The 25661-nt window shown below is 40.7% G+C and overlaps 2 protein-coding genes, 1 non-coding gene and 1 pseudogene across 9 annotated transcripts; 2 read left to right on the top strand and 2 right to left on the bottom strand.

Annotated features, from left to right (window-relative positions):
- The first annotated feature begins 5710 nt into the window (after positions 1-5710).
- LOC115734319 (extensin-2-like) lies at positions 5711-7592 on the top strand. Its single transcript, XM_048281190.1, has one exon. The coding sequence runs from the start codon at positions 5772-5774 to the stop codon at positions 7395-7397; it is 1626 nt and encodes a 541-aa protein (XP_048137147.1). The 5' UTR covers positions 5711-5771; the 3' UTR covers positions 7398-7592.
- A 9691-nt stretch (positions 7593-17283) lies between these two features.
- Positions 17284-18633, top strand: LOC125315632 (annotated as a pseudogene).
- Positions 18634-22214: 3581 nt separating this feature from the next.
- On the bottom strand, positions 22215-22298 carry TRNAL-CAA. Its single transcript has one exon. It is a non-coding gene; the product is annotated as a tRNA-Leu (tRNA).
- A 498-nt stretch (positions 22299-22796) lies between these two features.
- On the bottom strand, positions 22797-24321 carry LOC115734471 (extensin-2-like). Of its 7 annotated transcripts, none has more exons than XM_048281279.1 (3): positions 23345-24321; positions 23169-23257; positions 22797-23046 (listed from the first exon to the last, which is right to left on the bottom strand). In XM_048281279.1, the coding sequence occupies exons 1-2, from the start codon at positions 24234-24236 to the stop codon at positions 23205-23207; spliced, it is 945 nt and encodes a 314-aa protein (XP_048137236.1). In that variant the 5' UTR covers positions 24237-24321; the 3' UTR covers positions 22797-23046; positions 23169-23204. The 7 variants fall into 7 exon arrangements, with proteins under 7 accessions (XP_048137236.1, XP_048137240.1, XP_048137238.1 ...); XM_048281283.1 differs by having other exon boundaries at positions 22797-23048; positions 23171-23219; positions 23430-24321; XM_048281281.1 differs by having other exon boundaries at positions 22797-23048; positions 23171-23591; positions 23724-24321.
- Positions 24322-25661: the final 1340 nt, after the last annotated feature.

Below are 25661 nucleotides of genomic sequence, written 5' to 3'. Positions count from 1 at the left end.
CAGATTCATACGAAATTGTAATTTCCCCCATGCTTCTGTAAGTCTCCTCCTCCACCTTCGCCATCACCACCACCTCCTGTGAAGTCACCTCCTCCTCCGTACTATTATAACTCGCCTCCGCGGCCTTCACATTCGCCACTTCCTCCTTCATACTATTACACATCTCCTCCGCCTCCCAAGAGGCTACTATTAGGCAGCGATTGATCCCCTCCGAATTCTTAAGAAGCTGCAGCAAGATATTACCATTCTTTGGCGATTCACTGTACTTGGGAGCAATTGTTTCATTCTTATACACATATACTTTTCAATTTGATGAGTCCCGAGTGACAACGTTTGTCTAATAACTTCGAGCAATGAAACGTCTCTGAATTCAGTTTAAATCCATGTCTTTAGGATGCGGTTTCTCACTCATTCTGTCCTCCTGTTCCCTCATTTTTATTTTCTACGCGTATATATCGTGCTTTGCAACTTTCAACAGGCATAATACACACATCTTAACACTCGTATTCACCAAATTAGCGAGATATCATTAATAATAATTCATTGACGTAACAAGTACAGAAAAAAAAAAACAAATATCGTTCACAGTAAAGGCGATCATGCATGGACACATAAAGTCAAGAGAGGCCAGCTATTTTTTCAGTATACCATCAAAGTACACGTATCATAATCAAGACGGAAACGTCAACGAAATTAATCGTTCATTTTTCGTTATGTGAGGATAAGTGCCTTGTTAATTATAACATAGCTGCTCCTTACACATCTTTTGTTTCCATATGTAGCATTGGTTTTTTCTAGCAGAAAGTCGTCCGCGGAAAAGGAAGTTTCGATCTTAGACTCGTGACTAAATTCCAAAATGATCTGTTGGGTCAACCCACCTAAAGACTGCACATCGTTGGATTTACATTGAACAAGCACCCTATCCCGACCAACGTCGCAACTCAGACCCGGCCTCGCCAACCCCCAGCTGAGCTTATTAAACAGGAATGCAGCTCTAGAGGTCTGGTTAGGAAGAGGGGAGAAAGAGAAGGGAAAGCAAGGGGTGAAACAGGAAAGCAAAAATATTACCGAGGGCAAAGTTGGAAGAAAAAACTCATATACCCTTGAATAGCATTCTGAAAATGAAACAAATGCAAATGTTGGATGTGAGTTGCATTAGGTTAAGGGACTTCGAAAATAAAAACTTTAATTTAAAAGGCTTTTGGGATTATGTTATCAAGCACCTCCACTTTGGCACTAAGGCCTTTAGGGTGTGTTTGGCAATGATTACGATTCAAAAAATCCATTATGTTCATAATAAAGGGCTTTGGAAATGCTCTACCAGATGCACCCAAGTTGTTTAAAAGTGTTTGAATATTTAGCCACGACTTGGGCAACAGTTTAAGTTTTGAGAGTAGTTAGTCCGTAGTTCGACAAATTGATACGGTATCACAAAATAAGATTTTGAGTCTGAATTTTTCCAGCCCCTACCTACCTTCTCCAATTATATAGACTCTTCAATCTTAAGTCATAGTTCAATCTATGTGAGGGTATTAAAAGCGTTTAAATATTAAATTGCACATTGATATAACGGCTTAAGTTTTGAGGGTGGTCTGAAAAAATGGCCAAAAAATTAATAAAAAGAAGTTTGAAACCATATATACTAATTGAAAGTCGAAACCACCGTGGACCTAGATGGGCGGTCCAGTCCGGTCCCTTAGGCTTTGGATTCAAATCCTTCCCCGGAAACTATACAAAACCAAATTAAACTTGGTTTGGGTTGTATCATGAAAAATTCAAGATTTGAAATTCTTTTTTTGAAAAAAAAAATATTTAGTTATATCACTTGCTAAAAGGAATGAAAAATATTTTCATCATCTCCAATACTAGTTAGGTATAAATCTTGAATTTTCTGTGAAACAAAAGCATCCCTAGTGTTATACGCAAAAGAAATTGAAGGCTTGAGTTGACTTTGGATTTTCTCCCAATCAAGGTGCTTTCGATAGTAATAAGTTGCTGATCTGATCACTCGGAAAATTATTCATAGGGGGATAAATCTTTGGGAGCCATCATGGTCTCTTCATTGTCATGTTCATATTTAAATGTATACTCGCTCCTAACAAAGAATTTTGAAAGATTTAATTATTCACTCTTTTTCGAATATAACGAAAATGAACGAGCATTTACAAAATTACAAGAGAACTTACACAAGTTGCGAGCTAGGTGTTGCCATATGTAGGTGTTTGTTTTATATCTTCATATAATCGGCGGGGGTTAGGGTTTGCTGAGTTTATTAAGATAGGGTCACTTATAGTAGGGCATCTTGTATGAGCTTATCTACATTGTATTGCTAAATCATATTAAGAAGATGATAAAGTTAATATCAAGTCACTTCTCTTGATCCCCCTCGAAGAAGCGGCTTTCTTTCGCCTAATTACATGTAATATGGTTTTATTTCACTTCGAATGTCGTGCATTATTATGGGTTTGCTTTTCAATAACATATATTAGGTGACAATATCAAAGTAGCAATTAGATACTTGGATTTGGTTTCCAAAAAGGTGACTTAGCTTCACTACACAACCTTATCAATTAGTCAAGTACGCCACAACAATGTCTCATTGAGAAAATTGTCAAAAAAGTCCTAAACCTTTCAATTTTGTCAATTTAGTTTCAAGCATTTTGATTTGTACAAGTTTAGTCCATCCGGCCAACTTTGATCGGTCGGCGCAAATGTGTATGTTAGCATTGATGTAAACAATCTTTAATGATAAGTTAATATTTTTTTCGAATTATTTTGTTTTTTTGGTTTTTTCTTTTCTTTTTCTTTTCCTTTGATCTTCCTCCAGCTGATCACCACTGGCCATTGGCGAGGGCCGGCCTCGCCTAGCAACGGCCAAGCTCGCCCCCGCCCAACGATGGCAAGGGTCGCCCTTGCTATGGCTCGGCAAGGTGGCCTCGCCCGGGCCGGATCTTGGCGAGGTCGACCTAGCATTTGGCTGGTCACCACCGGCGACCTTTTGAAGGAAGAAGAAAGGTAAAAAAGGCAAGAGAAAGAAAAAAAAGTAATTCGAAAAAATATTAAAATATTATTAAAATTTGGCCATGTCGGCTCCGGTTGGCATCCATGTCGATGTCACGGACCAAAGTTGGTCGGATGGACTGAATTAACATAAATACAAAAATTTTACGACTAAATTGACACAAATACAAAAAAATTTGAGATTAAATTGCTAAAATTGAAAGATTTAAGACTGAATTGACAGAAGTGTTATTGATTTAGGAATTATTTTGATAATTTTCCCATGTCTCATCCCACTTGCAATATTCAATGTATATATATATATTATCTTCTTTTTTCCTCGACGGCATTTAATTTGATCCAAGTTTACTTTGACTTGCACCCTAGTTTGACTACGACACGGTTGCTCGCATCGGACCTGCCAAGAGCTGGAGGTCGAAAGAATCGAAACCATCTCATTGTCCAATCAACGTATTTAAAAAACCTTATTTTATCCGCTTGGAACACGTTTACACGGGAAAAAAAGCATAGCAATTATATATTTAATTAATCGCCAGCTGCCATAAAAAAAACTATATACCTTTTCAAATTGCCAAAAAAAAACACACACACACGCGCGCGACCGACACTGATGGGGCAAAACGCCTTGTCCGGTTGACCTAACATGTGGTCCGATCATGCTCTACACGAAATAATACCATCACAAGCAGAACTTTCACCGTATATACTATATACTATATATACCAATCAATCTTCGCCGACACACATTGACTTTCGTTCTTGATATTCAGGAAATAAGAAATCGAATTCCCTCCTTTTTCTTTTCCCCAATTATTTCATGGGCGTGCTTGCCACGAAATTGAAAAAAAGAAAAAAAACTAGGTTATGATATTTACGTTGCCCAGGGAATTCAATCTCTAAAAGCAACTCTCACGCGATATTAAATCTAGTGAAATCACAAAGCTATTGAGATCCACGGGTGCCTTGTGTCAAAAACGTTCAAGTCGGAAAATTGTTGTGGTGTGTAGTAATTAATTTATACCATAGTCGGCCTATAATTTATTGACTTAACATTTTGAATATAGTTGGGTACAATTTGAATAAAGATGGGTACAATTGGATGTGTCGATGATCGAGACTTGAGCTCTTCCTTGATTAGCCTTCTGCTGCGGTTCCAACAAAACCGAAGCAAAGGAGAATACCGAGAGAGTTCTTTACGAGTATCCGATCTGTGTTCTTTCAACATATTGATGTTGGTGTCTATGCATGGGGATGGTGATGAGGACGTTGAACATAGACGAGCATCGTAAGCCGTCGAAAATGGAGTGGGAGATCTCGACGTGTGTTCTTCACTGAATATGGTGATCGACCGCCGAAGTTTTATGGTGACAGATTTGTTACGAAGGGATAAAAGTGAGCTTATAGCTGCAGATTGTGCTTTGTTATTTGCTTTCTGACTTTTGCTTTGTTCAGCAATTATTTGAAATTTGCTAAATTTGAAAGATGTAACTCTCGACTATTATTATGATATAAAAATGGTATCTTTCTTTAAAATAAAAAAAAGAATACTAAGAGCATGTAATGATTAGCTATGTTAATTATTGAATTGTAGGACATCGTCTTCTACTATAATTTGTTATTAGTCTAACTAATGTGTAATTAACCTTCCCGTGATCCACCTGATCCAGATATTATGTTCGCTAATATAATTGCTAAGTACGAAATATTCCCAGACCAAACTTGAATGGCCTATGTAAACGAGCAATAATGAGCTTCCCCATACTAATAATTATTCTCTTCTTGTTTTCCTTAGGCAAGCAAGCAATCTTATTGCATAAACAACATATGCAAGTCCAATGAGACCAATCAAACACACAAATCTCAAACTCCTACAAAAAGTTTTAACTGCAATGGGTAACTTAAAACAAACAAAAGGCGATACATCACAGCATTCCGACCAGGCTCGAGCGTCGGGGATAGCGAAAAACCCTCGTCTTTCGTGGCTTTGAGAAGCCCAGGAAGGCTCATCCTCTCCGCTAAGTCGTCGGCTCTTCTGCTAACCATGCGACCGCGATGGCCAAACAGTTCAATGATCCTTTTTTTCTCTATTTCTGGAAGACTAAAAGCCCTCAAGATATCGTACTTTAGTACAATCTTCACCTACGCGGACGCGTTCTAGACAACTCAGATTGTTTTTTTTTCTTAGTTTCTCCCGTCGATAAGATATGATCAAGTTGGAGAGTTGTCAAACGCGACAAAACTCGGGACAGCATTTAAGGAGGAGCTAAGTCTTCACTAAGACAGATTCATACAGACATCATCTCCAATTCACGTAACATCTTCACTTGGGTCATCTTAAGAAAAATTTCAGAACACTTGTTATGGAAGACGCGTTTTCATTTCATTTTTTCAATATTAGGGGGTTGTTAATCCTAGTTTTTCCAGCCGTACAGCACCCTCACCTACTCTCTCTCTCTCTCTCTCTCTCTCTCTTTGACTTGCTTATTCTGCCGAACTGGGATCCTTCATGGAAACCCACCAACCACCAATTGAAAAAGACGATAACAAATTTTGATTTTGGTCAGATTCATATAACTTCATTTCCTTTTTTTCCAGCCTGTTAAATTGGGTTTTCCAAAGAAGAATGAGTAAATTAATTCCCACTATTGATTGTGGAGATCACTATATAAAGAGTTGCAAACAACCATCCCTCTCACCACCTCCTCAACAGTTCTCAATTTTAGGAGCAAAAGTTGTGCTCGCCACACCAAATGAGAAGCCCCAGCCGGTCGAGGCACTGGCCTCGACTCTTCCATGCATTGGCTCTTTGCCTTATTGCCACCGGCGTATCCGCCGACTATGAGCCTTATATCTACGCGTCTCCCCCGCCCCCAGTGTGGAAACACGTAGATTCTCCTCCTTATATCTACAAGTCTCCGCCGCCGCCGAAACACGAAGAGCATCCACCTTATCTCTATAAATCTCCGCCACCACCCTCACCTTCCCCGCCTCCGCCTTATATCTATAAGTCCCCACCGCCTCCTTCTCCTTCACCACCTCCTCCTTATGTGTACAAGTCGCCTCCGCCGCCATCACCGTCTCCTCCACCTCCATATATTTACAAATCGCCTCCTCCACCATCGCCCTCACCTCCGCCTCCGTATGTTTACAAGTCTCCGCCGCCACCTTCTCCTTCCCCACCTCCTCCATACGTGTACAAGTCTCCTCCACCACCTTCGCCATCTCCTCCACCTCCATATGTTTACAAGTCCCCACCTCCGCCTTCTTCTTCGCCACCCCCTCCATATGTGTACAAATCACCTCCACCACCATCTCCATCTCCACTGCCTCCATATGTTTACAAGTCTCCACCACCACCTTCTCCATCACCCCCTCCTCCTTACGTCTATAAATCACCACCGCCTCCCTCACCATCTCCACCACCACCTTATGTTTACAAATCTCCCCCACCGCCTTCTCCTTCACCACCTCCACCATACATTTATAAATCACCTCCACCACCATCACCATCTCCCCCACCCCCGTATGTCTATAAGTCTCCTCCACCGCCATCGCCCTCACCGCCTCCTCCGTATGTGTACAAATCTCCTCCACCACCATCACCATCTCCCCCCACCCCGTATGTTTATAAGTCTCCTCCACCGCCATCCCCTTCACCACCTCCTCCTTACATGTACAAGTCACCACCACCACCATCACCGTCGCCTCCACCTCCCTATGTCTACAAGTCCCCGCCACCACCGTCACCTTCCCCACCTCCTCCTTATGTGTATAAGTCACCGTCACCCTCCCCTCCACCTCCCTATGTCTACAAGTCACCACCTCCACCTTCACCATCACCACCACCACCTTATGTTTACAAGTCACCACCACCTCCAGTAAAGTCACCACCTCCCCCATACTACTATAAGTCTCCACCTCCACCTTCTCCATCACCACCACCTCCTTATATTTATAAGTCCCCGCCGCCACCAATGAAGTCTCCCCCTCCTCCATACTACTATAAATCTCCACCTCCACCTTCCCCATCACCACCGCCTCCATATATCTATAAGTCACCCCCACCTCCAGTGAAGTCACCCCCTCCCCCATACTACTACAAGTCCCCGCCTCCACCCTCGCCATCACCACCACCTCCTTATATCTACAAGTCACCACCACCTCCGGTAAAATCACCACCTCCTCCCTATTACTACAAATCTCCCCCTCCACCTTCTCCATCACCACCCCCGCCTTATGTTTACAGCTCACCACCACCTCCGGTAAAGTCACCTCCTCCTCCGTACTACTATAACTCGCCACCACCACCTTCACACTCCCCACCTCCTCCTCAATACTATTACAAATCTCCTCCGCCTCCCAAGGGCTACTATTAAGCGGCCATTGATCCCCTCCAAGTGCTCAAGAAGCTGCAGCAAGAATAATACCGTTCTTTGGCGATACGCTTTACATGGAAGCAATTATTTTTCATTCTTATACACATGTACTTTTCATTTTCATAAGTCCCGAGTGACAATGATTGTATGATTACTTCGAGCAACGAAAGCATGTATGAATTCAGTTTTTATCAATGTCTTAAGCTGTTGGTTCATGTTTCTCACTCATTCTCTCCTCCCCTTCCCTCATTTTTATTTTCAATATGTATGAGTATCTTGCGCTTAGCAACTGTCAACGTTCCTAAGAACAAAACCCCTAGCAAATAGCTTTTCGAGATAGTTCAAAACCGACCAAGGACTGAGTCAACGGCTAGCAAGTCTCTTATATTCACGCTTTGCATGCACATGCACAACTTGGGGACCCTCTCATGACCTTCCAGAAAGAGAGCTCCCACAAGCAGCTAATGATTGCCGAACTAGCGAGATGTCTATGGCCATAAACCCACTAATTCATTGACGTAACAAGTACAAAGAAAAAAAAAATAGAAATATCGTTCATGGTATAATAATCGACACGGAACCGTCGGCAAAATTGATCATTCCTTTACTTTGTGGGAGACTAATTTCCTTATTAATCGTAATGCAGAAAGAGTGTTGACACCTAAATTTTCATTTTTTATTAAATCATTCATTTCAAGCATAAAATGAGAATTAGTTATAGTTCTTACCAAAAATTAATTCCCCATGTATTGCATATTTATCAGTCATGTATTATTGCAAAGTTGAGTCAATAGAGCTTAATTGAATATAGCAATTGGACCAAACTTAGTCTGAAATTTTCGACTAAGGCTAGAGAGTGTGCCGAAAATTCTAAGAGGGCTTGAGCCTATTTTCAAGTTTAATTCAGCTCACTTTGCTCGCCTAATTGTTAAAGGCTTTTAATTAATTATTTATTTAATTAATTAAAGCCTAATTTGAGTCCGAGAATGCATAATCAAGCCCGCAAGAGCATGAAATTGGGCTAGCCCATGACAATCCTTCTTGTGGTCAAAATTATTGAGGAGTTTTAATGAGATCGGACTCTCGAAAATCATAATTTTTAATCCGACGGTCGATGATGAGTCTGCTTCAACTAGGACTAGAAAACCCCTAGTCTATAAATAGAGTGCTAAGCCTAGGGTTTAGAAGGAGGCCACACAATTGTCATCACACGTGAGTTCGCCAGGAGGTACAAGAAAAGTGGTGAGTTTGTTTGCTTTTGATTTTGTCCAGCTTCAGGTCTCGTCCAGATTCAACGAAGGCAAGATGGATTGTGGGTGTCATGGTTTTTCTTGAGTAAATAAAAAGGAAATTATGAGATGATATCCAGAAAGTTTTGGGTGTTCGGTCCAGTTGATTTTTCAGGTTTCTCCGAGTGTTCTCACCTTGAGTTCCAATTGAGATTTAACTTTCTGCTGTTCAATATTTGTTCCTTCACTGTTCAAGCCAATCCCGACGAACTTAGCATCGATGATCAGCTGCTGTTCACTGCTGTCCAGTCTTTTTTGAAGGTTGATCAGCTCTTTTTTTTTCTGGTTATTTGAGGACCTAACAATGCTATTACTTGTGGTAGATCATTCGGGAGAAGTTCGATAGCGAACCGAACTCGAAAAGTGTGATTTTGGGTAAATTTCCAGCAAGCGCGCAGGTGCAGAATTTGGCTTAGAAAGGGTAAAAAATCTCAACTTTTGGTTGCTAAATCATGCTAGTTAGCTTGGTAACTTGCTTGTTGTTCTTAGCATCTTTGAACACATTGATTTTTGCAATTAAAGTTGAAAAATTCAAGCTTTTTTATGTCAAAAACCGAAAACGTGACTCTTGTGGTACTAAAAATCTGATTTTTTTTCGAGCAAGGCTAATTTGATTATAAAATTGGTTGAATTTCATGCACATCCTTGAGAATTGATTAAATTGATTGGAAAAATCTTTTCTCGAATTTGGTCCAACAATTTTTAGATTAAATTAGACAAATTGGAGAGGATAAGAATTTTTGTGGGAAAGGAATTGACTTTCGGTACCATAGCTCTCTCGGCTGAATTGCATATGGATGGATGAGCATTGTATTGATTTTTATCTCAATTGGTTGAGTTGATGTTATCTCGATAGTTGTTCAATCTTATCTCATGTGAATTGGATAACGATAATGTGAATAAACTTTATCTAATCTCTGGGAGTTTTCGAACTGGATAACATTTAACTTGTGAATAATTTTTTGCTTCGGATAGTTATCTCACATTCATTCCATTGGTTATATTGCCTTATCTTTTATGGATAATCATGTCATGGATAAGTTTTGTGTTTAATTGGATGTTATCTGGTTGTTGTGGATAACCTTCTTGATCTTAATATTTATATCTAACTTTTGAGTTGGCTGGATGGTTTACTGTCCTATCTTATCTCATGTGGACTTTTTTGAAAACATTTGATTAGAGATAATATTTGTGTTCGACTGGATAATTATCCCATTTTTCGAGAATTATTTGAAATTAAATTTTCAAATCCCAAAGATAATTTCTCAAGTTAAAAGTGGATCAATTTTTTTAGATGAGGGAATATGGACCCCAATGTCATATTTTTGGCCACCCCTCTCATTTTTTCCAAATATCCAAAATAAATTGATTCATTTTATTTTATTTTTGTCGTGCTTGTTTGTTTTGATTTGTTTTAAAGTTTGCACAATTTTAAACAAACATGCCCATAATATATGCTCCATATGTGCCTAGACCCGTCGGAAAAATAAATCACACGTCTTAGCCACGATCTCGTGGAATGGGATGTGATTTAGTACAGAAATTCGTGTTACGCCCTTTGGCGAAAAGGGACGTTGTTTTTCTATACACATATCCGCATACCGGCTCGAATCCTCGAGAATGTAGCGGATAAAATCTCGCTCTAGCCTAGATCTTTGGGAATGAGAGGATCTTCGGAAAAATCGAAAATTAAAAGGTATATTATGGGCATTTTTGTTTATTTTTGTTCAGATTTTTGATTGCTTTTGTTTTCTTTTATTTCCGAAAATACCAAAAAAATCATCCTATGAGCGCTTAATATATGGTCCTCATGTCACATTTTTCCAATTAATCATCAAATTCACATCGATCAATCGGAAAGGCTTTTTCATGAAATTGGTACCGAAAGGGCGTTAATTTTTTCAATTAGCGTAACCAAGTCCCCGGACTCATTCTCTACGATTCGTAGAGATAAAATAGTTCTTCCGCTATTTTATATAGGTTTCTAATCAACCTACCGTAAATGATTAGTGGCGGCTCCAATTGAATAATTTCTCATGAATAAACCTAAGTTGCGATTCGGTAGGACTTGAGAGGGTTCGAATTAGGTTAGTTGATTTAATTAACCTGATAATCCGTTAGCCTAATTTTAGGTCGTGACGACTTAGCGACTCCATTGGGGACATTAATTTTAATTTTTTGAAAATTAAAAGGGGTCAATCGAAATTTTAATTAACTTTTGAAAATTAAATTTGAGTTTTCGAAATTAAAATTAATTTTCAAATTTTAAGGTTGATTTTCGGAATTTCCACCCAATTTCCCTTAATTTTCGAAAAAATTAAAATTTTGTGGACTTAAGCCGTTGATTTTCATGATCTATGCCTTGATTGATTGATTGTGATTTGTCTTGAATGTGATTGATTTTTTGGAACAACTGATTTGGGGTTTGATTGATTTTTATTTGATTATATCTTGCATTATCTAACTCCATTGTGCTTCATTTTTTTTTTTTGATGATTTTCTATAGGTTTACTTGATTTTTGGCATTTAATTCAATTGCCCTATTTTATTATAAAATGCCATGATTGAGTGGATTGTACCTGTCATGCATGATTCATAACATTGCATTGGACCCTAAAATGCTAGATGAACCTAGGATGGTGTGTAAGTGAGGATCTGCCTAGCCTCGGGATGGAGGAATGGATGACCTTGCCCTCGACCCCGATCATGTTGAGAGTTCCTCACTCTGGCCTGAATCTATAGGCATGAGAGGACTTCTTGACACCCCTCAAGCTCAAGAGGTTCTGGATATGACTTAGATCGTTAAGTCAGATTCGCCCTCGAAAGCTCTAAAACACCTGGCTAATAAAGCATGCATATGTCATTCCGCTTGTCTTTGAACTCATGATCATCATGTTAGCACATGTATTTTCTCCCTTTATTTCCTGAGTCGGTTCGTGGCAAATTAGTTTGTCTTTGTGGTCTTGTTGAGCCCTGTCTTTTTACTTGTATCTTTACATTCCTAGGTCTCTTGTTTGGGATTTTTTTTTTTTTTTCGGATTTTATGGTGGTCATACTTTGATTACACTTTTAGATTAACAAAACAGTTCTATTTTCATTCTGACCTTGCTGTCTTGTACAAATTTTTACGCCCCTTTCATGTTGGATTCAATTTCCTCACTTCAAACAAAAAATGTTTGTAAGATCTTGAACCATCGTCTCAAAAAATTTTGTGGTAATCCAGTGTGTTTTCTATTTATCATGGAATTAATGGTTGGGGTCGAGCAGGCTGGGATCTCGCACGTTCTCAGACTACAGATTCATTTTGCAATTTACTACTAGTAAACGTGCCGTATTGCTAAATTACCAAACATGAAAGTTGTAGGTTGATGTCTTGAATAATAGCCTACAAAATTTTGGAATTAAATTCTCAGTTTAAGGGACCCCTTCGTTCTTTTAACAGCAGGTGGATGAAACAGTTTTCTGAACATAATTTTTCACAAAGACGCATTAAACTGATTTGATCCACTCAGATCTAGCTCGATCGTCCAACATGAAAGTTGTTCATCAGCCTCTTTTCTATAAGCTGGTAAATTTTCACAACATTTTCACTACTGGATGATTTTTCATGAATAATTTCCCAAAACTTGACGAGGCTGGAACCTGTAGGTCAGGGTTACGAGTCAAGTGTTCATGAGTCTAGTATAGCCATGGATCGACTCGACGTCTCTCACGCTTTATACTCATCATATGACCCTCCCTTGCAAGTAATCTATCACGGGTTCCCCACGAGTTACCCGCTCTCTGGCTAAGAAAATGGCAGGCAAAGCTGAAATCAACAACACGGTCTAGGAAGCTCTGCGGGAGCAATTCGAGGCTATGAACCAAAGGTTTGAGGGTATGATGAGCCAAATGATGGAACGTATGATGGCTACTACTATTGCTTCTGCTAAGCACCCGACCGGTCCAACACCTCATGACGTCGCCTCTCCGATCCCTCCCGCAAGCAATCCTAATAAGGCTTCCGAGCATGTCCCCGGTTACACCATGCTGCTAGAGGATGTTGTCATTATTGGCGCTCGCTTGAACGCCCCATCACCAGCTCCTGTCTACCAAGCCAGCCCTGTGGCTATGAGACCGACCAATGAAACCGCCAAACTATTGGCCCAAATGGAATAGAGGATACAAGAGATGAAAGAGCGAGTGAAGGAGTCGAATGAACGAATGAACAATCTAATTAATCTCATCGGGCGGATGGTTTATCTCTTGAAACATCTGGTCAAGGCAAAGCAGACATCTCTTCCAAACAACACCAATTCCTGTTTTGGTCTGCCTGCTCCAAATCTAGTGACTCTCCCTAACCCGATCAGGTTCAGCTCGTATTCCGGTCCCATCTTTCTTGATGAACGATGTGCTACTCAAGTGCCTGTGGAAAACAGCCAATTCAAGATCAATCTCCGATCTCTAGAGAATTTACTCAACTGTCTCAACCGATGTTTGTACTTTGGCCAATATTGCTGAAAAAGGGATTGATCCAAAGGGAGGAAGATTTCTCCGTGGCCGAAGATGCACGAAGTGTGGATCCAAGCAAGTTTTGTGATTTTCATTATGGCCATGCCGGCCACTCGCTGGAGGAATGTTTCACATTGAAGACACGGATCCAAGATATGATTGATGCGAGGAATCTCATGTTCCGTAATTGGGAATATTGTCATGGAAATTTAGACTCGCTAGTAGTCCCAAGTATTTAGTTGAAACATCCAGATCTGGTCAAAGATGGAGGTAACAAGGAGATATGGGATACTTTGGGGCACCCGAGCAGAGGATACAACTTCATGGTTAAATATTCTACACCTCTGAGTCATAATGCCTATCCTCGGGGTACAACTTGGAACACATGGGATGATTAGCTCTACTAAAGGCCAAGAGAGTTCATCTACGAGGAAGTGGGCGTAGACCCAAATTAGTAACATCTTTTAAGTTTATGCATTCCCCCGTGTTGGACATTTTATTGCTTTATTAGGTTTTTCTTTTCAATTCATGTTGCATCTTAAGATCTCCCTTTTCAATAGGATGTAACTTGATTGACTCATTCATCAATAAAATTATAAAAGTTTTTCATTATTTTGAAATCTTGATGAAGTATCCCAAACCAATCCGATGACGATAACCAACAATTGAACGTCTTGTCATTCATGGTAAGCACTGAGGGTTGGGTTTCTCAAGATTTCTCGTCCCAAGGTTTTTGAAAACAAAAGGTTTTTCATGAAAATTTTTAGAAATGGCATGTGGTTTAGCCCCAATTGTCCTACTGATCCATTTACTATGTGTTCCAAAATCAATTCAGGGGCAAGAGAGCATATTTTTGTCCGGCTCCCACTAGGTTGTACAGGAGTTTGTTCAACTAAAATAGTGTAGTGTCCAGCTCCAGTTACACCTTCCTTTTATTTGCTCGGTTTTTGTTGTCATAAATTTTTTCTTTTGGCAATAATATCTCTGGGAATTTTTACCGTTCCGCTCTTTTCCTTAAACCCCAACTACAAACGTGTCATACGGCCATTTGTGTAAAGAGCTCATATGTGATATATTCATTTATTTAAAATTTTGAAAGACTAGATACCCACCGAAATCTATGGAATTTTCAATGATCATATTATTTTTGTGTTTGCAGGCTTTACAATTGAATATTGTCTCAAACATGTCACAAACATGGGAAAAATATCAAAAAAGTCATAAACCTATTGCACCGGTATCAATTCAGTCATAAACCTTTTAATTAGACCATTTTAGCCCTAAACCTTTTTGCATTTGTACCAATTCAATCCATCCGGCCAATTTTGATTGGAAACCGTTGACGTGGACATCTGCCGTCTTATGTGGCACCGCTGGCTTTGACGTGAAATTCTTTTTATAAATTTATATATTTTGTGAATTTTTTATTTTTTTTTTCCTTTACTTTTTTTCCTCGGCATTGGCGAGGGTGAGGCTGGCGAGGCCGGGGGGTTGGCCTCGAGTCATTCGAAGTTAACACGAGTTAAATCTGCTCTAATCTTAGCGTCGTTCGAAGGACAAGAGGCTAAGAGCTACGAAGCTCGTAGAAATGGCCGTCTAAATCTTCTCTCTCAAACCAGGTTTTTCCTGTGATTATCAGTTTGCTTTTTTTTGTCCTTCTCGACTTTCCTCTTCTTAGACACCGATTATTGTCGAAATCGGTTTATCTTTGAAATCAGAAGGCTTCGAAGAACCGTCATGGCGAGGGTCATCCTCCATTCCCAATTTTTCGGTTTGCGTGGTTCGACATTTATGAGATTGAGAAGTTTGATCTAATGTTCTCGAATGGAGATGGAGAAAAGCTGTGCGTACGTAATAAAGGTACGATTTTTCCATCCGGCTTTCCTGGGTTTGAGATGGGGAAAGAGCTATCAAATCTGAGTTTTGGTGCTGATTTGATTTTGATCAATTTAAAATCCTGCTGTCTGAATAACTAATACTCCAGAACAATTCGGCGCTTTGCTTTTTAGCCGGATTTTGACGTGCTTTATAAGAAACGGGGGGGAAGAACAAAAGGGTGAAGACAAAAAAAAAAATAAAGGAAAAAAATAGTAAAACATTTAAAAATTACTTAAAATTTATATACAAAAAATTTCCACACCAGCGCCGGTGATGCCACGTAAGGCAGCCACCGCTCACGTCGGCGATTTCTGACCAAAATTGATCGGATGAACTAAATTGGTATAAATGCAAAAAGGTTTAAGACTAAATTTGTTTAATTGAAAGGTTTAAGACTGAATTTGTACCAATGTAGTATGTTTAAGACCTTTTTTATACTTTTCCCACGAACATGGGATCTCTAACTAATTGGATTGACCAAAAAAAAAAAAACTAATTGGAGGGACCCGCGTGTATTATTTAATGAGATAAGACATTTAGATTGTGCTTATGGAGAAACATTTTTATACCACCAATGTATAAAGTTATATAAACAGATGACTGCTGTGGCCGTATGCCAAATTGCACTATCTACATACAATCAAACTCAAACTCAAAAGAGACCAATCTCAGAAGCACGCTTTCGAATGCCTGGCTACTTAGAGGTCCATGAAATATTTACATGTTGATGAACCAGTTAAACCCATGCATTTTGGCATGTATAAGAGACATAGAAGAGCTTGTATGTAATTTGCTGGGATTTCAACGAATGACTCCCAGTTTCTAAACTGAAAATTCCCCCGAGTACACTGATCGTGGGGAAGAGGGACTAATTTGTATTCCAACGTTTGAACGAAAGTATCACCGTCGTGTATTGATACACGACAAGACACTAATTGAAAGACCCATTACACAATATCATGGACAGTATAATTACTTTATTTTATTTCTATTTATTCCGAGATATCATTATGTTCGTGCTTTAGAGTGATATTTCAACCGTTAAAAATTGTAGTTCAGTTTCTCATAGGGCTTTATATTTGGCTTGAATAATATGACTCGATTCATTTCGTTAAATAAAAGTCAATGCCCTCTCTCGAAATTACACCGTCATCAATAAGAAGTAATGGTGATTAGGTTAGCAATGTTCAAAAACGTGAAATTTTATTGTATGCGCCAGTCAACGCAAATGATTAATGACCTAATCCCTCGCATTAAACAATCACTTCGGGACTTTTAAATTCGGGTTTGTCGCCAGCCTAACACCGGCATGGAAAGATCAAAAGGTTTGACGCCTTCCTTGTACCTATGGAGACATATCTGCTCCATAGAAGTCATTTGTCAAATGTTTGTACTTAATTAGTCATAACCATCTTTCCATCTTTCTTTCTTTCCTTCCATTTTTCCTTGCTTTTTCCTAGGTAAGCAAGCAATATTATAGAATAAACAACAAATGCAAGTCCGAGCGAAAGGCGATGCACCGCCGTAGCACTCCGAGCATGTTCAAGTGTCCAAGATAATGGAAACCTTCCGCCTTTCATTGAAGCTCATGCTGTCCGACAAGTCATCGGCTATTATACTAATCGTGCACCGACGTCCCCAGAAGACTAAGCCCTCGAAATGGGAATGCTTTAGTACGATCTTCATCTATGGGGGCTAGCTCTAGAGAACCCACGTTACGTTTCTCGCGACGAAAAAGTATAGATTATCATATGTGAAAGTTGTCGAATGCGGCACGCTTCTCTTGCCAAAACTCGGATCGAGTCTTCTCCCCAAGACACAGTCATACCCACGTTTGTCCATTTGCCTGAAAAACGATGGCCATCTTGCATTTTCTCGTGCCATCAGAAGAAAGATTCAGAAATCCTTTTTTTTTTTATGGGAAACGCGTTGTCGTTTTTGTATCCAAGCTTAGTCTTACCTCACCTAACCCTCTCTCTCTGACTTGCTCCTATGGCCACTCAAGATGGCCCATGAAAGTCAGAACTGAGATCCTTCATGGGAAGCCACCAAGCAGAGCACCAATTGAAAATGACAATAACATATTTGGATTTGGTCATATTTATACGAAATTATAATTTTTTTACCTAGTTTTTCCCTCTTCCAGACTGTTAAATTGGGTTTCAAAAGAGAGAAATCACTATATAAAGGGTTGCACAAAACCTTCCCATCCATCACCATCCCAACAGTTCTCATTCGGAAGCAAGGTTGAGTTTGCCGCACCAAATGAGAAGCCCCAGCCGGTCGAGGCTCTGGCCTCGACTCTTCCATGCATTGGCCTTTTGCCTTGTTGCCACGTGTGTGTCCGCCGGTTATGAGCCTTATATCTACGCGTCGCCCCCGCCCCCGCCGCAAAAACATGTAGAGAATCCGCCTTATCTCTACAAATCTCCACCGCCACCGGAACACCGAGAGCATCCACCTTATCTCTATAAGTCGCCGCCGCCACCCTCACCGTCCCCACCACCACCTTCTCCTTCACCACCACCTCCTTACATGTACAAGTCCCCGCCTCCTCCATCACCATCTCCTCCACCTCCTTATATTTACAAATCACCTCCCCCACCGTCGCCCTCGCCTCCGCCTCCATATGCTTATAAGTCTCCGCCGCCACCTTCTCCTTCCCCGCCTCCTCCCTACGTGTACAAGTCACCTCCACCACCTTCGCCATCTCCTCCACCTCCATATGTTTACAAGTCTCCACCACCGCCTTCTCCTTCACCACGTCCTCCATACGTCTATAAATCACCACCGCCGCCTTCGCCATCACCTCCACCTCCATATGTCTACCAATCACCTCCTCCACCATCCCCTTCACCACCTCCTCCTTATATATACAAGTCACCACCACCACCATCACCTCCACCTCCATATGTCTACAAGTCTCCGCCGCCACCTTCACCATCACCACCTCCTCCATACGTGTATAAGTCACCACCACCACCATCGCCATCACCACCACCTCCCTATGTCTACAAGTCGCCACCTCCACCTTCACCATCGCCACCACCACCTTATGTTTATAAGTCACCACCACCTCCAGTAAAGTCACCGCCTCCCCCATACCACTACAAGTCCCCCCCTCCACCCTCGCCATCACCTCCACCTCCTTATCTCTACAAGTCACCACCACCTCCGGTGAAATCACCGCCTCCTCCCTATTACTACAAATCTCCACCTCCACCTTCTCCATCACCACCCCCTCCTTATGTTTACAATTCACCACCACCTCCAGTAAAGTCACCTCCTCCGCCATATTAATATAACTCGCCGTCACCACCTTCACAATCTCCACCGCCTCCTCAATACTATTACAAATCTCCTCCGCCTCCTACGGGCTACTATTAGGCGGTGATTTGATCCCCTCCGAGTCCTTAAGAAGCTAGGGCAAGAATAATGCCATTCTTTGGCGATACACTTTATGTGGAAGCAATTATTTTTCATTCTTATACACATGTACTTTTCAATTTGATAAATCCCGAGTGACAATGATTGTATGATTACTTCGAGCAATGAAAGCGTATCTAATTTCAGTTTTTTATCCATGTCTGTAAGCTGTTAATTCTGGTTTCTCATTCATTCTTTCCTCCTCTTCCCTCATTATTATTTCCTATATGTAAACATATCTTGTGCTTTGCAATTTCCAACGTTTCCAACAACAAAAACCCTAGCAAATAACTTTTCAAGGTAGTTTAAAACTGATTTACGACTGAGTCAAATTCTAGCAATCTAACCTATTTAATACTCATATGTTGACCCTGTGCACACACATGCGCGACTTGGGGACCCTCTCATAACTTGCAAGAGTTGGAGCTCACACGAGCAAGAAATAATTAATTGCCTTCTTAGCGATATGCCTATGGCCATAACCCACTAATTCATCGGCGTAACAAGTACAAAGAAATTCGACCAAAAAAAAAGTACAGAGAAAATAAATAAATAAAAAGTACAGAGAAAGTAGAAATGTTGTTTAACGTGAAGTCCATAGCGCATGCTCGCATGAAAGCCAAGAGAGGCAAGCCATTTCTGAGTACAGTATGGAAAGCGCACGTACCATAAACAAGAGAGAAAATTATCAAAAAAGTCCTAAACGGGCAAAAGTACAGCAGGAGTGACAATATTCGTGTACGGCGCTCACTTTGGTATTAATATTTTTTTATTATCACTTAAGTACCAAATCGGAGAAAAACGATCACCGAAGTGCCAATTCCGACTAAAAATGGTTATTTAAGTGTCAATTTCGGCCAAACGGTACGCGTAGTATTTTTTTATTGATTTTGTAATACTATGTGTCAATTTTTAACAAAATCAACCCACTTGGCGCTCACGTAGATGCCACGTGGGTTGTTCAACTTAAAAATAGTTAATTTTTTTTTTAAAAATTAAAATTAAAATAGCCTAAAAAAAATAAAAAAAAATGAAGCATGACTTTGCAGTAGCGAGGGCCCACAACCCTTGCCGCTGCAATAGACCTGTTTATTTTTTAAAAAAATTTTAAATTTTTAATGTTTTTAACTTTTGGCTTTTTTTTTTATTGTTGACTTGAAAGCTCCGGTGAGCCACGTGGACGTCACATATGATTTCCGGTGAAGCTCAAGGGAGTTGCCATTGAAATAACTGTTTTTCAAAAAATTTGACACTTAAGTGATCCGAAAAAAAATATTGGCACTAAAGTGAGTGCCGTACACAAATATTGGCACTCCGCTATACTCTTGCTGTCCTAAATATATTCCAATTGTGCCAATTAAATATTAAATTTTTTTGGCCAATTTAGTTATAAACCTTTTGCATTTATGTCAATTCAATATATTTGATTGGCGATTTTTAATAGCATTTTTATATATTTTTAGATTTACGTATTTTTATTTTATTTTTCCTTTAATTTATTTTCTTTCTCTTTCTTTTTTTTTTTTCCTTCCTTCTTCTTCCAGTCAGCTTTTCGTCGGTTGTAGAGCTCGGCGGCTGGCCGGAGGAAGAAGGAAAGGAAAAAAAAAAAGAAGAAAAAATTAAAGAAATTTTGAAAAAAGTATTAAAATATTATAAAGAAAGTGGACATGTCGGCGCCAATCGGCCAAATGTACTAAATTGGGGCAAATGCAAAATTTTTAGGACTAAACCGATAGAACAAAAAGATTTATGATTGAATTGGTACAATTGCATAAGTTTAGGATTATTTTGGTAATTTTCCCCGATCAAGATAGAACCCCCAACAAAATCGATCATTCATTTGTCTTGTTGGGAGAACAAATTCCCTTGTTAATCATAATGCAGAAATATCGAATTTGGACCTTTTATAGCACATGCAGCGCCGTGCAAATAATTATTCACATCATCGTGCGTATCAAACAGTCACTTCGGCTCCGTTTGTTTCACGGAAAATGAAGTGTTCCTGGAAAATATTTTCCGATGTTTGGCCGAAAGTTAAAAACGAATTGGAAAATATTTTCCGTCGTTTGGTAAGGAAAATCAATTTCTATGACACATAAATTTTTTATTTTTTAATTATCTTTTTACTTTTTTTCATTTTTCGATTTTTTTGTTAAAATTTTTTTTTTTTAAGGGAAGTGGAAGGTGTGAGCGCACTCCGCCATGAAAATGGCGGTCCCCTGCCCTGTTTTCATGCTCTGCAAGCAAATTTCGCATCTCATCTGCAACAACAGCAATGGATTTGAGAAATTGAACAGCGTCGGCGTTGTTGCTCTAGTGCTCGCCACTGCCACTCCTCTTTGGAGCAGTCTTGCACTGGTGCCTCGGGCTGCTGGGCTCGGACGAGGTGGGCATGGCCGCAGAGGTCCGACAACATAGGAGGGGGCTTGGCTGTGGCCGAGACCGGGAGCGCAGGGGGGAGGGATTGGAGAAGAACTCGAATTTGGAGGAGATTCTGGGGCTATTGCCGGTGTTGTCGCCATGGTTGATCCTCGGGAGCTTGCGGGAGAAGGTCTTGGCATCGTTGTCATCTTTAGGGATGGAGGTGCAGAACGCTCCTCCAACCAAGAACTATTGTTCGTCCTTGTATTGGGAGGGGGGAGAAAGAGAACGAGAGAGAGAACAGGGATGGAGGAGAGAGAACAAGAGAGAATAGGTATGAAGAGAGAGAAAGTGGACTGAAGAGAGTTTTTTTTCAATGACACAACTTACGTGCCCACAGGGCTAAGATGGAGGGGGAAAATGATTTTCATTTCTCAAAGTAAGGAAATCATTTTCCTTAGTTTTAAAAGGTTTTTTCTGTTGACCAGAAAATATTTTTAGTTGACCACTCATTTTCTGCTCCCCAAACACCGGAAATTGGGGAAAATATTTTCCAGGAAAACATTTTCCGTGAAACAAACGGAGCCTTCAATATTTTTCAAATCCGCGCTTGTTGCCGCCGATGGAATGAACAAAAAGAGCTTGAGGCCCTCCTACGCATATCTGCTCCATAGGCACCGTTAGTCAAATGATGGTACTTAATTAGGTATAACCATTTCCATTCCATATGTAATATCTGTCCTTTCTAGTAGAAAGTCGTTGAGGGAAAAGGAAGTATCCATCTTAGACTCAGCCACTAAACTCCAAAATTGAATCCGAAGAAGTGTCCAATCAAATGGCTAGCGATCGACGCTTTGATCTTGATATTTGATTCGGATGAGAGAGTTACCCCGAAAGACATCACGCTTACACCTTCCCTAGAAATTTGGTTCAACCAATTTATTCAAGCATGTGAAAGCATAAGTCGCCATCCGTGGGGCTATAATTTAGACTTAATTGTAGTCGTTAATGGAGGTCCAAGTCATCATATGAAGAGATTAGAGCTTAGGGCGAATTATTCATCGACCGTCTTTTTCTCATAGGCAATAATGAGCACGTTCACTTTAGATAGGTAAATATCAACCTCAAGATGGAACTCACCGACACGGTGAGCTGTTTAAGACATTAGTCGAAATTGAATGCGAGTTGTTAATTATTGATTGGCATGAAAAGAGATTAGTGATTGTCGTTTCTTCGCAATTTAAATAGAAAACCCTTCGAAATTATATCCTTTTCTTTTAATTTTATGGGCAGAGCATATTTTTGAGTTTGATGATGCAAAAATATAGGAGCTGGTCTTCGCCAAAGGTTAAAAAGCATGAAAAAATTAAAATGTCAGAAGTGGGATTTGAACCCACGCCCTCTCACGAGGACCAGAACTTGAGTCTGGCGCCTTAGACCACTCGGCCATCCTGACTGGTTGTCCGAATGTACACTTAATATTATTTAGGTCTTACTTAATTCCCATGATCGTCATAGGAAATATTCGTAATTGAGGCGTGTAATATACGCTCAAACTCTTTACTTCCTCGCCTTCTGTGTCCCTTAAAGGGACGAAGTTATGCTAAATCGACGATATGATCTAATGGGAAGAGAAGAAGGGACTTTATAGTTAGATTAATTACCATAGTCCGGGGATTTATTCGTGCAGCCACAGCATCGCGATATTTCCCTTAGTTTCTGAACCTACCAGTACCACAAGTCTATGAGGTCTGGTTTCCTTTGCGTTGATCTCATGTCCAACTCAAGAATTCAAATCTGGGGTAGTTAGGGTTCTTGCGGTGGAGGATCCTTCCTTACTTCATTAAGGGGAGATTACTCATACATGATTTGATCCATGAGCCATTGTTAGAGTTGCTTGATGCCGTTCTCTTCCAATGTAAAGCTGTTTTCTACCTTAACCCTCTCAAAGTCGGACATGATAAGGGAGCTTTCATTTCTTATTTATTGATCTCAGCATAATGTGTAGACAAGGAAAGCCATGCGTAGAAAAAAAAAAACAAAAGACACCTAGTGAGACGAGGAAATCGGTTACATAGTTGTGTGTACCTAGGAGTAAACAAGTATACTAAGACTAAGTTCAACAAAACACATTTATGGCGTAATCGAAGAATCCAAGCAATGCTCGTCTTCGTGCTTTATTGAATTCGTAGCAGACAGGTTACACCTGCAACAACAAAGAGTAGCAACATTAGTTTGCGGTTATAATCCTTTTGGAGTTCTGGCAAAGATCAGCAAGGAAAGAACGAGAGGAATATGGATTGAAATCTTTTCCTTTAATTGGCTTACGTATGTGAATAAAGGTGCACAGCAAAAGGTCGGTCTAGTAGGGGACCGCGGGAGGTGGAGGAGAGGTGTAATAGTACGGAGGTGGCGGTGGAGACATGTAGACATAAGGAGGCGGGGGCGGCGATTTGTACATGTAAGGCGGTGGAGGTGGTGATGAATAGATGTATGGAGGAGGTGGAGGAGACTTGTACAAATAAGGAGGCGGCGGCGGCGATTTATATATGTAAGGCGGCGGAGGTGGCGAAGAATAGACATATGGAGGAGGTGGAGGAGACTTGTACTCATAAGGCGGCGGTGGAGGCGATTTATATATGTAAGGTGGTGGAGGTGGTGATGAATAGACATATGGAGGAGGCGGAGGAGACTTGTACACATAAGGCGGCGGTGGAGGCGACTTATAAATGTAAGGAGGAGGTGGTGGAGACTTGTAGACATAGGGTGGAGGTGGAGGAGACTTGTACACATAAGGTGGTGGAGGGGGCGGTGGTGATTTGTACTCATATGGAGGTGGTGGTGGAGATTTGTATACATAAGGTGGTGGAGGGGGCGGTGGTGATTTGTACTCATATGGAGGTGGTGGTGGAGATTTGTATACATAAGGTGGTGGAGGGGGCGGTGGAGATTTGTATTCATAGGGAGGTGGTGGTGGTGACTTGTATACATAAGGCGGTGGAGGGGGAGGCGGTGATTTGTACTCATAAGGAGGTGGTGGTGGGGACTTGTATACATAAGGTGGTGGGGGCGGCGGAGATTTGTATTCATAAGGAGGCGGTGGTGGTGACTTGTATACATAGGGAGGTGGCGGAGGCGATTTGTACTCATAAGGAGGCGGAGGAGGCGGGGACTTGTACACGTATGGAGGTGGTGGTGGGGACTTGTAGACATATGGCGGAGGAGGTGGAGACTTGTAGACATAAGGAGGTGGTGGAGGCGGTGAATTGTAAACATAAGGCGGTGGAGGCGGCGAAAGGTAATAAGGGTCGTCGCCGTCGGCAGCCACCACCACCTCAGTGGCTATCAAGCATATTGCCACCGCATAGAGCAGGCGTGGCCAAAAATTGGCCATTTTAGCCAACCCAGCTGACTTAGGATTCCACCAAACCTAGCTCTTACGATCTTCAAACTTATCTGAAATGGTATCTTGCGAGTTTGTTTCCTCAAGATGTCTCACTTTATATAGCGATCCGCTCAATCAACAAGTTACTTTTTTCTAATAAACCAAGTAGCTTCCAACACTCAACTAATTCTAGTACAATAATCACAAATTGGCCTCTACTGAGCATAATATAAAATAAAAAATAAAAATGGAGCGACCAAGTTTCATTGATCATTACAGGCAGTGGTTGAACGAGTCGCAGGATGAATGGTCCAACAACTAATCTATAGCAATTAGCAGAACCAACTTAGAGATTTTATCCAATGTTTTAGATTAAACTATTGAAGGGGTAGGTGAGAATTGAGCATATGCTTTGAAAAAAATTTCAGAATGTACTCGGGGACGTGAAGCATCCTGCATTCATATTCATATCTCGGCCATATTCTATATTTCCATTTGCTTCAGCAATCGTAGACTTTGCTGACTGATTCTTGATTTGTGCAGCGGTAACCGTTGGCTCATCATTGTCACTGATGAGCTGCATCCTCGGCCTGATCGTCATACGGCATTTTGCGCAAATTTTACGCCGTCCACAGTCCATGTCATGGTTGACATGTTCGCAGAGTTCTGGATGCGAAGCTTCAGTAGCCAAAGCTACGGTTCAAAATGAAAACGTTTGGTTCCGTCGTCCCAGTTCATGTGATGTTTGACCTGTTCATGTTCAATGAAGCGATCTGGGTCAGAAAGCTGATGAAAGTTTTTACCTGCACATGTATCGGGTGGCTTTCGTAACATGGGCAGGTTCAAAAGCATGTTTTATCTGTTTCTTGCAACGCAATCAAAGTGGCAATTGATAATTTTGGTATGACAACAGCGAAATTTTAGCCGTCGATCACGAGGTTCTTCTTTCCGATCTGCCAGTGGAGTGTCCTATGTAGAGATTCAAGAACAGGTCCGGCCAAGCCTCAGATGTTCCAATGGCTGATCACTTAGATCCCAGGGACAAGTTTAAGGACAAAGGACGTACAGCAATCTATTCTTACCGCTTTGCCATTTCGTACTTTTGACCCGGATGCCACGAAATGACGTTAATACTTAAGTTACAATCAAAATTTGAGCTGTCGATTACGAGGTTTTTCTTTTCCATTGCCATTGAAGTGTCTACTGTGGAGAATCAAGAACAGGGTAAAGCAAGCCTCAGATGATCCAATGGCCGCTCACTTAGATTCCGGGGACAAGTTTAAGGACAAAGGATGTACGGCAATCCATTCCTCTTGCTTCGCCGATTCGTACTTTTGGACCCGAGGATGCCACGAAATGACTTTAATCCTTAAGTTTGTTGTTCGCTAGAGCGCAGTTAAAAGAAGTTCAGTTATGAACTTTGCAGGAATTGGC

This window comes from Rhodamnia argentea, chromosome 6, assembly GCF_020921035.1.
Source record: "Rhodamnia argentea isolate NSW1041297 chromosome 6, ASM2092103v1, whole genome shotgun sequence".
Taxonomy (NCBI): Eukaryota; Viridiplantae; Streptophyta; class Magnoliopsida; order Myrtales; family Myrtaceae; genus Rhodamnia; species Rhodamnia argentea.
Note: the sequence above shows the minus strand (reverse complement) of the source record. Positions and strands in the feature narration are given on the sequence as shown.

What these genes read in the sequence shown, in the direction of transcription:
- LOC115734319 (XM_048281190.1), top strand. Translation starts at nt 5,772, where the DNA reads ATGAGAAGCCCCAGCCGGTCGAGGCACTGGCCTCGACTCTTCCATGCA.
- LOC115734471 (XM_030665277.2), bottom strand. Translation starts at nt 24,236, where the DNA reads ATGGCCAATTTTTGGCCACGCCTGCTCTATGCGGTGGCAATATGCTTG.